We start from the raw sequence: 14,633 nt of genomic DNA, 5'->3' as shown, positions 1-14,633 counted from the left end.
TGTGGTATTTTAACAAAAATGTTGCAGTTTCATGTAAATATGCTAATCTATTTGGTGGAATCTATTAGACTTTTTTTTTTATTTCAACTGTGGCAGTTGAAGTTTCTAAATGTGTTTAGGCTACTATTTCTCAGAAATAATTTTCTGCAAAATAAATATTTTCATAATTATATATTCAGCAAGACTAGTTATAATATTCTATATGTTCCCATGAGTAGAACACTTTACTGAGTTGGACTGTGCTAGTGAAAATGTTTGTTACCTAGTTCCTACTCATAACAGATATTGTTTTCCTTTCATCAGGCTCCTAATTTAAATAATCTTTAGGAATATATCAAGGCAAAAAGGCCAGTTTATTTCCTAATATCAAACATTATTTGACAGGAAGAAAACTTTGTCCATAATTTGTCGATAAGTCTTGGAGGTCCAGACTTTAAAACCCTTTAAATTCTTGCCCTTATATTCACATTGCAATGCCATAACCATAGGGAAGACCATGGATGGCTCCTTATTTCTCTGGTTGGGTCAGTGTAACTAGACAGTGTAGCACCTTTAAAGTAAAAAAATTCTGCATTGAATTGAAAAGGTTCCATACACTTGGAAAAATGGTAAAAAAAAAAAAAAAAACTTCAATGTAAACATTAAATGCAATTGAGTAATTATGTTATATATGTTATAAATAATGAATTAAATAATCTAATAAACCAACTTCGAGCATGTGCATGACCGTATACGTCAATTGCCATTTTTGTCCCAGGAAAAACCCTGGCAGTCTCCTTGGCACAATCACGATTTGAAGCTTGATTACACTTCCTCCTTGGTGAAAATGGAGTTACATTTTTGGTCTGTTTCTCACTCAAAACTGATCATATTGCTTCAGAAGACATTTATTAAACCACTTGAGTCAGATGGATTGCCTTTATGCTGCCTTTATTTTCTTTTTGGAGCTTGGAAGTGTTTGACCCTGTTAACTTGCATTGTATGGATATATAATAATTACATTTATTTATTGCACATATACAGTGAATTTTTTTTTTTCACATATCCCAGCTAAGCTGGGGTCAGAGTGCAGGGTCAGCCATGATATAGCGCCCCTGGAGCTGGCCCAACAGTGGCATCTTGGCGGTGCTGGGGCTTGAACCCCCAACCTTCTGATCAGCCATGATACAGCACCCCTGGAGCAGATAGGGTCAAGGGCCCAACAGTGGCATCTTGGCGGTGATGGGGCTTGAACCCCCAACCTTCTGATCAGTAACCCAGAGCCTTAACCACTGAGCCACCACTGCATCTATCAGACATGATAGGTATATATCAGATATATCAGACATGTATGAAAATATCTTTGAGTTCCACAGATGAAAGATAGTCATACAAGTTTGAGATAAATGATGAGACAATTATCACTTTTGGGTGATTTCTTTAATACTAATTTTAGAAAGATTTGTATACTGATTGCTATCAATAAATTACTATATATCGGTATTAAATTTAGCTACGCTGCTCTTTAGATGTCAGTATCGAATTGGTAACTGGCACTAACAGGGAACTAAACCAGGGGAACTGTCCCTGTAAAAAGTGTATTGCAAATCAATTAGGATAAATGCATCTGCTAAATTCTTACTACCAGATAACACTTTGAGCTGAAATGGTCTGAGATGTTCCTTATCAAAAATTAAACACAAGTTTGCATTACACTCAATACACATCAAGGTATTCATTTAGAACAAAGCTTTAGCATTATGCCTGTATCAAGATTTTAAATGAAAAATAATTGTGTTCAGTGTAACATTAAGATATTTTCTTATTGCTTCACAGCACAATTTTTTTATGACAAAGCTTTTATGTGGTGTGCTTGATGTTTGCTGCAGGTGTTAAGGACAGATGGAATTCAAACTGCAAGAGCAACAGGAAATCTGCAAAATGAAAGTGATAGAGGCTGGCAAATGAGCCTCTGTCAAATCTGATTGATAATCTTTAATCTGTCAGGGATTATTTATGTTGTGTCTATGAGCCATGCGGCTGGAGTAACATTATCTGAGCCTTCATAATTCTTGCCTAAACTTGTGAAGAGATAAGTGTTTCATAGTCCCAGATGGCATGTTCACAGACCATTGATGCCGTGGAATGTTTGATGCATATTGCACACAAAAATGCAAGAGATTTGATGTATTATGGTATATTATTTTAGTATCATCAATTTCAGATGCACCTAACACTAAACATCATGTAAACTGTTGTTGGTTGTCTTGCATCTCAGCCAGATGAAACCTTGTCTAAGTGAGCATTTCTTGGGTAGAATAGTGCACATGATTTTATGCCTGTGTAGTTAAAAGGCAGTTGCACATTGTTTCAAGTCAAGTTTTTACAACATTGGGTCATCTAAGCTCAAGTAACTTTTTAAAACCTTTTTTAAAACCTTTTGCTCTCTTTTTAAAAATTTTTTTTTATACATGTTTGATGTGCTGTCGCATTGTTAGCTTAGGAACATGCTAATGCCAAACTCTATTGGAATCAATTGTGTGTCAAGTTTTCTAGGCTCAGCGAGATTTATGTTAGCTTAGCAACATGCTAATTTCAAATTCTGTTGCAATCAATTGTGTGTCAATTCTCCTGTGCTCATTGAGATTTATGTTAATTTAGCAACATGCTAATGTCAAACTCTGTTGTAATCAATTGTGTTTCAATTCAATGCTCAGGGAGATTTATGTGGTGCACAGAGTTGCTGCCTATGCAGTGCGTTTCCAATCTGTAACTTTTAACTGGTATAAGAGCAGAGCACAGTTGCTGAAGTAAGGGGCTTTTCAGTCTGAACGTGCAGTTGTGCTAAAAAAAACCTGGTCTCGAGACACATTTTAAAAATTAAAGTTCTTTTAACTTGACACTGTGTCTTAAATGCTGAAAATACGAGACAGTGTGAGGAAAAACATTTTAAAAAAAGTGCAGAAGGACGCAAAAAGGTGTGAATACCTCTGAAGACTCGACTAATATTAGTTTTTCTTACTGTGCCAAAGGAAGTTCTTGTTTGTGAACATGACAGGTTAGAATTTTTTATTTTTTTAAATTCCTGGTTTATCAGCTGTCCCTTATTTCTAGAACACAGTTCAAAAACCAGATGTATTGGATGTCACCTAAAACAAGTGGCTGCCTTGTTGTGGTGTATTTATTAAGTGCTGCTCTTCAGGCATTGAATGCAGATGTAGACAGATACAGTGCAGTGTACTGTTGCATCCTCACACAGTGTGAGAAATCTGTCTCATTTTGGTTAATCTTAATTTACATTTGAGATCTTTGCAGACTTTTGGGATGGCCTGCCTTAAACCACCCTTGTCCGTTTCACTACAGGAAGCTTGGCAACGTTTTTTTTTCTTCTTTCCTTTAATGTGCTGCATATACCAAAAGGGTAGATATTCAGCAGACTACTGATAAATGCTCTTTGTGTTGAATAAAGCTTGGATCTTAGAATTTGGTTAAAGATAAATAGCCTTCAGATTACATTCAGCCGAAATTCCACAGCTGTGTCCATTCTAGAGTCATGCTGTTGATGTCTTTGGCTTTCATAAGAAACATGTCAGAGTGAAGCTCAAGGCATGATCAGTAGGTCACAAGGCTAGCAGGGTTCTGAAATACTGCAAGAACCTCACCGAGGGTGCTGTCAACCTTCTGTTTTGTTGTGGTCATGGTATTTATCTTGCTTTCTTCAGTGTTTAATTTGTCTATACACAATGTATAAAACCTAGAGAGCTGCCTAATGCCTACATGGCCTTCTAAGGCAGTATTCCTAACCAAGATGGTGCCTTATAAGTAACTGATTGGAAACACTGCATTGGCAGCAACTCTGCACAGAACATAAATCTGAGTGAGCATAAGAGACTTGAAACACAATTTATTCCTATAGAGTTTGACATTAGCATGTTGCTAAGCTAACATAAAGCCATGCTGAGCATAGGAGATTTGACACACAATTGATTTCAATAGAGTTTGACATTGGCATGTTGCTAAGCTAACATAAGTCTCGCTGAGCATAGAGACTTGACAAACATATGATTCCAATAGAGTTTGACATTAGCATGTTGCTAAGCTAACAATGTGGTATTCTAATAAGTGTAAGAGCCGGGGGGCTTGGGTAGCTCAGCGAGTATTGACTACCACCCTTGGAGTCGCGAGTTGGAATCCAGGGCGTGCTGAGTGACTCCAGCCAGGTCTCCTAAGCAACCAAATTGGCCCGGTTGCTAGGGAGGGTAGAGTCACATGGGGTAACCTCCTCGTGGTTGTGATTAGGGGTTCTTGCTCTCAATGGGGCACGTGGTAAGTTGTGTGTGGATTGAGGAGAGTAGCATGAGACTCCCGTGCTGAGTCTCCGCGGTGTCATGCACAGCGAGGCATGTGATAAGATTGACTGTCTCAGAAGTGGAGGCAACTGAGACTTGTCCTCCACCACTCGGATTGAGGTGAGAATCCATGCCACCACGAGGACCTACTAAGTAGTGGGAATTGAGCATTCCAAATTGGGAGAAAAGGCGATAAAATAAAAAAAATTAAAATAAAATAAGTGCAAGAGCCACGCCACTGATCCAATGACGGTATCCAGTGGAGAAGTGAAGGTTTCTGAATCTTTGTCTTTTTGGGCACATGTGGTTATACATCTTAAACTATTTGATTTGACTAAATCTGACTCTATTATTAATTTGATCTGACTCCAGTTGTGTTAGACCTCAAATTTAGGTTGAGATTCCAATTATTATTGATCATTGTACTGGTTCATTCGGATTCCTGTTACTTGAGTCTACGCATCGGCCGAGTACATGATAATTTCACAAACTGGTCAGTTTTGGATCATTACCCAGAGGTAGGCCTAATTGACTAATACTATTCAGACAAATTGCTCCCTGTGTACTTTTATCTGAATAGTAATTTGGTTTAGTCCCCCTAGATCTGCATACACTTAAAGTAACACTATTCTCAGCCAGAGGGAGTAACTTAATACTCTCTGGTTAGGCCGACCATTGCTACTATATCCAGATAGTACTTTTGATTAGTCCCCATAGTTTCCTATGTACCTTAAACTGGAATAATAGTACAGTAAACAGAGGTAATGACTAACACTATTTAGACAGGTCATTCAAAATTACGTTGTTCTAAATGATGACTGTATTTAGTCCCTATAGTCGAGGTACACTTAGTTAATGCCAAAAAGTTAGTCAGAAAGCTAAGGCTCGAAACGTTCCCAATGCTTCATTAACACTGGGCTGTTAGTGTGTACAACTAGGACTAGGTAATCTACTAAAGGCAAGAATTTCAGAAAAAGTCAGAATAAAACCAAGTTTAACAATTTATTAGTCAGGTAAATATGTATCATTTCAATTCAGAAATAATCAATACACAACATTCAAATGCTCAAAGACAAATCTTAAGAGGAAGAGGTGCATACCCAACTTTTATAATAAACCATGGGTTTAAATCTGGTTACAGAATCCCCCTGAACCTCTTATGAATTTCTCTTAAGTATCCAGACCAGAATAAACATCATCGGCCAATAGTAAACAATAGGACTTTGGAAATGAATAGAATTCAGTGATTCAGGAGGTGACAACCTCCTGAGTCCTGAAAGTAATTTACATTGGGGACCTCTGAAAAACCAAGTCTGCTGCTGTGGGAAACGAGACCGTGGCACCAGTCGCACTGAGACCTTTTAAATGAGACCAAACATGAATATTAAAATCCCTTGCATTCACAAAGAACATTATATTTTCTAATATACTATATGTATACAATTTGAGTGATTTGGGTCTAAAGAGAATGGAGTGGATGATAGGGGGTAGTGAGGGAGAAGAGACTTAACCTAGTGTTATCTTTGTTGAAGATGCTAAATGTGTGAGTGTCTGTGTGCCTGTTCTCACAAAATCTCTGTTCCCCACGGAGTTCTGCATGACACCTTGACACCTCGTCTCGCATAAGCATAAAAAGACTTATCAAACAAACAATTATTGAGTAAAATACTTTCTTATTAATTAGCTAATTAACAATTATTTAATGGATACTTTTAAGTATATTTATAATCAACTTTTCTCTTGCTTTATACGCTATCATGAATATACTTTTTAGCTGCCTTTGAATTTGGCCATAACAAGGTATCTTTGGAGGCAGTGTCTATGATGCCTTCATATGCTGCCTATGTAGGCAGCTCACTAGTTTTTGCTAAAAAAGTGGCCTATAGAGGTAAAGTACTAAAATCACAGCAAATCATAATTTGTAAATGTACTTAAATTTACAGCTATGTGTGTAGCAGTATTTGGGACAATGGGGTTTAAAGGAATATCCCAGGTTCAATACAAGTTAAGCTCAATTGACAGCATAAGTGGCACAGTGTTGATGACCACAAAATTTATTTTGACTCGTCCCTCCTTTTCTTTAAAAAAAACAAGCACAAATTATTGTGACAGTGAGGCACTTATAATGAAAGTGAATGGGGCCAATTTTTGGAGAGTTTAAAGGCAGAAATGTGACGCTTATAATTTTATAAAAGCACTCACATTAACTTGTTAAAACTCATGTATTATTTGACCTGTAAAGTTCTTTAAATGGACATTTTTGCAGTCAATTTAAGGTTTGTTGACATTACATCGTCATGGCAAAGAAGTTGTAAAATTGGCGATAACTACACAGAAAAGGTTAGTAAGCGAATAATTGCGAGTAATTGAACCCGGAATATTCCTTTAACTTGAGGCAGGGCTACCCAGCATGACACAACAGAATTAAAAACCAAGCGAGTAACAAATATTTTAATGGTTGTCACTTTATTGTGTTGTACCATGTTTGGAGGACACTGTATAGGCGTCATAAACTTTTCAAATGCCTGTTATGTGATGTTGCTTTTTTTTTTTTCAGCCATAAGAATTATTGATGAGCTCTAAAGCAAACATGCTGAATTAGCAGCCTTTTGGCCATAATAAGTTAAGTTCACCTGATGATTAGTTGTTTCTCTCTTTGTACCCCTTCCAGGTGAATTTTGTAGTATGTCAGCTGTGTGCCCTTCTCACAGCCGTGTGGTTCCGTCTCTATCTACACCCCAGCAAGACCAGTCCGTTTGTGCGGCATGTGGTAGCCACACTGCTGGGCATCTACTTTGCCCTCTTCTGCTTTGGCTGGTGAGTCTTTGCCTACATATTGACAGGGTACAAAATTTACTTTTTTGCCCACCAGCCACTTTGGCTAGTTTATATTTATATTAAAGGGAAAGGAAAAAAAGACACCTATCTTTGCATTTACACTTTCCCTGGCCTTGAGAGTTATCTCTTTTTGGTCCACTTTACTTTTTTAGCGCAAAAAAAAAAAAAAATGTTGCAGATGTTCACTTCTTACTGACACATCCCTCTTTGTGTCAACATGGAAATCCAAACCCTTCTTTCCTTGTACCGCCCTACTACTGTACTAAAGGATATGTGCTGGTGTGACATTCCAGAAAGATACGATGAATGCGAATCGATAGGAAATGTAGCAGTCTGTGAAACGACAGACACACAGAGACATTTGATACAGAATAAACAAACGACTTTTAGTGGGCAATAAAGGGAGCTGAAGCTGTCGTCTGTTGTACACTGTCCAGTATCAAGTTTTGTGGTATTTTGCTGTTGAAAATAAACTTGTATCACTTCCTCACAACATTGCAAAGAGCACAACAGTGAATGCCCATTTTGTCAAAGGCCTTGGCTCAGAAAGTATTTTTCCCATTCAATGTGAGCTCTCAATCATATTATAACATTTGATTTGAATAAAGGATTTAACCCCCCCCCCCCCCAAAAAAAACAAAACAAAACATAAAAGACTGTCATCCAGTTAAGCATTTTGAATTTTTACTGAAAATATGCTTTAACTATTTACTATAAGATTAACAATATGCAATGTCTAAGAAGTTTACAACGAAATATTCGAATATATTAAAAAACTGTAGTTCTTGTGGAAATGGATGATTGCAAAGTTTATTTAAGGGATAGTTCACCCAAAAAGGAAAACTCTCATCATTTACTCACCCTTATGCCATCCTAGATGTGTATGACTTTCTTTCATCAGCTGAACACAAATGAAGATTTTTAGATGAATTTTTCAGCTCTTTTGGTCGATACAATGCAAGTGAATGGGTGCCAACATTTTGAAGCTCCAAAAGGCACATAAGTCAGCATAAAAGTAATCCATAAGACTCTTGTGGTTAAATCAATATCTTCAGAAGCGATATGATTGGTGTGGGTGTGAAAAAAAGATCACTTTCACATTCATCTTGTTTTTGGTGATTCACATTCTTAATGCATACCACCCCCTACTGGGCAGGGAGAAAAATTTTACCCACACCTATCATATCGCTTCAGAAAATAGGGATTCAAACACTGGAGTCGTATGGATTACTTTTATGCTGCCTTTATATGCTTTTTGGAGCATGAAAATATTGGCACCCATTCACTTGCATTGTGAGGACATATTGCATATATTGCAAATATTCTTCTAAAAATCATAATTTGTGTTCTGCTGCAGAAAGAAAGTCATACATCTGGGATGGCATGAGGGTGTGTAAATGATGAAAGCATTTTCATTTTTGGGTTAACTATCCCTTTAAGAGGCTGTAGACTGATTTGATTACATCAGTCACAAATGCTTTATGGGAATGGACGGCCCCTGTTGAGCTCTAATGCTCATTTAGGATTGTGGGTAGCGTAATACTTTACAGCTGATTGCTGAATTACTGATTTATGCCTTGTACAGGTGCATATACCATCGCTTAACCAAAAGCTCATGAAAGGGTTTTGTTTTATCACTAATTTTTGAACTGCAGTTTTACTTCTGTATAGTCATTAAAGCTTACTCCCTGCCCTTAAAGTACCCATGAATGACCAGTGATTTACCAAGTCCAAAAATCTTCTCCATTTCAAAAAGATTGTATAAGATCAATTTGGCTTTTAAGCAGATAATGACTCAGACAGGTATAGATCCTCTTTTCCAGTATATTTTGAGAAAACCTCCCAAGAGAGAGAACAAGTGTGCACAGCGCTGAAATCCTAATGTTATTAATAGAGTTCTGCCAATATTAACATTGTTTTAGAGACATTAGTGTTTGTGTTCTGTCGGCCTGTATCACTATCAGCTTGTATTGATGTGATGGCTGAAGTCTCAAACTCATTAACATCTGTTTTAATAAGACAAGCAAATCAATAGGCCACACTCATGATAATAAAGGCTAGATAGATATCTAGCTGCTTTGCTCTGTCTGCTAATTAGTGCCATGTTTTTAAACCCTCATTAAAGTGTCTGTCTTTTGTGTTGTGTATCTGAGTGTGTGTGTTCAGTTATGCTTTTGAGCTTGAGTTGGTACAGATAAGTTCTTGTAAATTCTCTGAATTTCTCCTTTCATCATATTCATTGTAAGGCGAGACAGTTTACTCTGTCACCGTCTTGGTAGTGCCTATGGGCAGCTATATTCTATTCTAGGCAACAGGCATATAAGTACAGCTCCTAGCTACCTGAATGGACCCTTTTTCCTTATTTGGCAGCGTAACTCAAGCAAACATTTTTATATTTGCTATTTTAAATTTTTATTGTGTACATTTTTAACATTTATACTTTTGTATTATATTACCGTGGAATTTGTTTTAAAAATTGAGTTGCCACAAATGTAATGAGGTTTTTAATGCAGCTGATGAGAGAGTGACAGTACATTTGTCATCTATCTTCTAACTGTCGTAATCCATTGTTCTCTAATTTCTTTATTTGGAAAGTTTTGTTGAAGCAAATGGGTAAGCAAAAATTATATTTGGCGTGGTCTCCCGTTCACTCCCATTTACCACTATCAGAGTTTACCCAGAAGTGTGAAAAGGGTCCATGGAAAGACCAAAATCTCCAAAACTGTTTTTCAAATGGATATCAAAATAGAAAAACAATCTTAACAATTGTGTTATTGTGAATGTTGCTTTTTTATTTCAAATCATGTGAAAAATATATATTTTTCAGGCTGGGCCAACTAAAGCACATTATCTAGAGGAAACAAACATTCAATGCCTCAATTTAAAAGGTGATTGGCTCTTTTTACTGAAAAGCGGGACTTCCATTCCTACAGCTCCATATAGGCAGGGCTCGAGTTGAGAGGGGATGCGAGGAGATGCCATCCCCCTTGTTTCAAGAAATACCAAAAACCATCCCCCTTGTAAAACCACCATCCCCCTTACCATCCCCTTTAGATTATGTCATGGATTACTTAGAACTAATCATGCAAGTAAAATATTAAATACTCTAAATTTGATAAACAACAGACTTTAATTTCAACACATTTGAGGTTGCCAGATTTCAAGAGTTGAAATCCCCCAATCAGAGCTTTACACTTACACTGATTGGAAATATTTTGCCAGTGTGACACTTTAGCACGCAAGCTTTCTATCCACCGCACAAGGCGGCGGTTTTCTGAAAGCACGGCAAGCAGGTGTGTTGGAGTTTAGCGATGGGTTGAGTTCAAAAGTTTTCAAAAGTTACGTGGACTTTGTGGCCAAGAGAACAGGACATGGAAATAATTTGTCTTTCATTAAAATGAAGAGAACAGAAGGTAAGATATTGATGACAAATGTACAGTTACAACATGTACATGTTTTTATCTCAAACTATTTTAGGGTTTCGCCCATAAAACCCTTTTGTGTGTAGAACCACTTTTTGCATCTCTGTTTGAGGTTATTGGAGTTAAAAAAATGCGTATGACAGTAAGCAAACAATCTCTAGAGCAAACCTTTTACGTAATGTGTATTCTTTAAAAAAAAATCTTCATAAAATACAATAACAGACGGTAACAGGTGCATATTACACTGTGTGTAAGGGTCAATGACGTGACACTAATTTTTTTGTTCAGATCTATTAAATTAAAAATGCAATTCACACTAAACGCTTAATTGAATACACCTTTTCTTTGATGAGCATATTTTCAATTTCTGAGTCAGTGTCATTAAAAGCATAAATAGTGCAGAATAATCTTTTATTGTTATTTTTTAAAGCAGTGAAACAATTGTTTTAAAATATGATTAATTTTTAAAAACTCTTTTGTCCACCAAATCAAAGTCATGTGGTGTTGCCACAATTGTATATGTTGACTATAAAAATACATAAATCAGAGCAGATACCTTGAGACACTCAGGACTGAGCGTGAAGTTTACAAATATTTTACCTTGAAAAAATGTGTTTGAAAATTGAAATAAAAATAAGAGAAAAATTTATTAAGTTATTTATACTCAAGGTGCAAAGAAAGTTTTACTTTATATGGTTACATGGCATGACATTTTTAAAGTTTTAATTTTTTGGAATTTTTTTGAAGTAAATGTTTTAAAGGTTTTTCAAAAAATTATGAAACCAAATTGGACCCCCCCCCCCCCCCCAATGAAATTAGCAACATTGAAGCAAGTGTGTAAGAAATGTCTAGGAGTGACAATGCATCACACAGTTCTGGGAGCCCTACAGTATGTATGTGCGTTCCCCCATTCTTATGACTTTACCGTGCGGATCTATATGATAATTTTCAAAAGTGTCAATAAACCTGCTCTTTGATACAGTTCAAGTTTGTATTCGACTTATTTGCTCTGAAAACTCTATGCAGGCTTTAGATTTTCAGGACACAAATATTTGTGATGATTGGTCTGCAGGTTAGTCGAGAACTAATAAATTAGTCACATGACTTCTTTGCTGCACATCTTATATTCCTATTAAATTTAATAGGAGTTTATTCAGTAAATGTATTTCCATCCTATTTTATGTGCATTTCTACTTATCGGGTAAAAATCTGATGCACCTCAAGCAAACATATAAATTTATATGCACATTTTGGAGAATTTAATCACAGCTTGGTGTGTCTATCCAGCTGTTTTTATGCAACATCCCAAAATGCACATAAGACATGTGAAACCCAGCTAATGACGGCTCCATCCTGTACTCCTTGTATAGTCTTGCCAGTTTATCCCTAAGCAAAAATGTAACATTTATAGTCCCTGACAAGTCCCCTATCTCATTTCTTGGATAGTGTGTTGTTTTTGAGAGCGAAAGAAACATTGTGAAGATTGTGAATGTATGTAATGTGTCTGCATATTTTTCATTCTTTTCTATAGGTATGCTCTTCATTTCCTGCTCCAGAGTGGCATTACTTATGGCATAATGATTCTGACTGGAGTGGAGCACATGCACAAGTGAGTCCTTTTTTTCTGAACAACAGCAGCATTTAGAGGGCTCAAAGTCTTGAAGCTGCTTAATTGTTTTTTATTTATTTTTTCAAATTCTGCTATTTCCATTGCATTACAATGAACATGAAATTAAAACTGACCAAGTTTACTTAAAGATTATACAAGCGCTGGAGTATGTTGGGGCGGGACATGCCAAAAGGCATCCTTTATAAAAAAAGAGACAGTAGTTATTAGTTCACATCACAGGCATGAACCATGAGTCAGCAGTATGTGGTTGTAGGTGAAAGAACAAAGCAGATTATTATTATTTTTTTTTTTGTATATCCAAAAAAACATATGTATTTTTTTGTGCAAGTTGAGTCATCGATAATTTTGGTCAGTTTTCCCAGAAGACGACATACTGTAAATTTGAAAAGTTAAATGCCAAAAACTAATTTTGTCAACTTTGGGAGTACTCGAGCATAAATGGCATCGGAGCTAACAGAGCTAACAAAACTCAACAAAAATAAAATCTTCCTGGTTTAATTGTGTACAGTTCATCCGTGCATTACATTTCAAAGGAAAAAAAGGACTTTATAATCTTTTATCAGAATGTAATAACTTGCTCCACCTCTGAAACAACTGATGTCACCAAGCCCTCTCATTTTTCAACCCTTTCCCCTCCAACCACCTCACAATTTTATAGTATCTAATCAATTTCCACTGGATAAAATTAAATCTCGCCTTACATCCTCTTTGCCTTGGAAATACATCACATTGTGAATTAAATTGAGTTATGTTATTATATCAACACTTCAGGTAAAGGATTGCTTAAATTGTGCAGTGCTTTCAGTTGGATTTGCAACCCTTAGTTTTTTATACTTGGAAAGAAGCCATTTTGTCCTTATCTTGAATACGTTGAAAGAAGTTGTCCCCTCTCTTAGAGCCAGTCTCTTCTGATGAAAGAGTTGAAAACTGACCCAGAGAAAATTATAATGAGAAAGAGATCATTCGCTTCACCCACTGACCATCAGTCACTGTCCTCCTCACGGCTGTAATAAAATCTTCCATTATTCTCCTGCATCCGTCTCCTGCCAGCTGCAAAAACTTTTTACTAGGTGGTAAATTTAAAACTGACTCTCTGTCCTGCCAAATGGCCCTTTAAGGGCATTTAGTTTCAAATGAGGAGATATTACTGTCTTGGGAAGATTCAGGGACAGTTGTTGAGGTTGACAATTCTTCCTGCCTCTTTTGTGTTTTCTATTGGTGGATTATATTAGAAAGGGTGGATGTGATTTGGTTGTGTTGTTTTGGAAAATATGCAGTGGTGGCGACTGTTCTATTTTTGGGCTACTTTAGAATGACTTAAAAATTATAGTTGTGTAAAATAGCCTGTGCGGAAGCATTGCATTATGGGTAATTCGAGGAGATGAGGTAGACAGTTTTGCAGGCTTGCAAAACACACACTCGCATTGTTGAATGGAAAACACACACACACACACACACACACACACACACCTCGTCTATCTTTATACTCACACCTGCAGTCTTTAGGGACCTGAGCTGAATGTGTCATCATTAAAGGTGTGTGTTTGCATATGTGTGTGTGTGCAAGAATGAGTGATAGAGACTAGGAGCTTCAGTTTTGTGTCCCTTCAAGGTTGATCAACTTTTCTCTACCTCTGTCAGGGAGATTAATCGAGGCAGCAGGAGTATTTTTCATATAATGCTTCTAAAAACCTTTTGTTGTGTGTCCAACAGACCTTTTGTTGTGTGGTGTACAGAATGCAACAGAGGCAAAAAAACAAAAAAGTTGTAAATAAAAATTATATATATTTTAGGGCTGCAACGGTACACAAAATTCACTGTTCGGTACGTACCTCAGTTTTGGGGTCACGGTTCAGTACGGTTTCAGTACATCAGGGAAAACAAAGAATCTTTCTTTAAATTATTTATTTTGAAAACACAGTGGCTGATGGGCAACAGTTCTTATTGTGAAGGCTCATTTATACATGACTGCACTATGCATATTTCTTCAATGAAATAACAATACAAAACTTCAGAGGCTCTTATATGCACATTGTATAAAAACATACATAATAATAAAAGTATACAAAAGTGCAATTATAATAATTGTAACAAAATTAAGACATTAGTAGTGCAGATTTCTGTGATTTTTGACTTTCAGCTCACCACTTGTTCTTTATCACTGAATTTTCAGTAAAATCAGAATATCCACATTATCAGAGGAGAGGGCAGATCTGTTAGTATTGACAATGTCCCCTGCTGGACAATTACAGCGCGTGCTTGTTTATATAGAGCAGACACTGCAGAATTGCTGAAATGCGTTCTTGTAGGAACTTTATAACGGAGTTCAAGCACGTTAAGCAGATGCAATCGTCGAGAACATATTTCATACTTCGAGAACGTATTTATTGCTGCATATCTGCAGCAATAAATACT

General features: G+C 36.6%; 1 protein-coding gene across 2 annotated transcripts in view; it reads left to right on the top strand.

Annotated features, from left to right (window-relative positions):
• The window catches only part of LOC127416490 (lysophospholipid acyltransferase 2-like), a 64,397-nt gene that overhangs the window by 24,885 nt on the left and 24,879 nt on the right, over window positions 1-14,633 (top strand). For both annotated transcript variants that reach the window (XM_051655889.1, XM_051655890.1), the window contains exons 2-3: window positions 7,000-7,145; window positions 12,120-12,197. In XM_051655889.1, coding sequence (XP_051511849.1) covers window positions 7,000-7,145; window positions 12,120-12,197 — 224 coding nt within the window. The remainder of the gene's footprint in view (window positions 1-6,999; window positions 7,146-12,119; window positions 12,198-14,633) is intronic.

Source organism: Myxocyprinus asiaticus, chromosome 25 (genome assembly GCF_019703515.2).
Source record: "Myxocyprinus asiaticus isolate MX2 ecotype Aquarium Trade chromosome 25, UBuf_Myxa_2, whole genome shotgun sequence".
Taxonomy (NCBI): domain Eukaryota; kingdom Metazoa; phylum Chordata; class Actinopteri; order Cypriniformes; family Catostomidae; genus Myxocyprinus; species Myxocyprinus asiaticus.
Note: the sequence above shows the minus strand (reverse complement) of the source record. Positions and strands in the feature narration are given on the sequence as shown.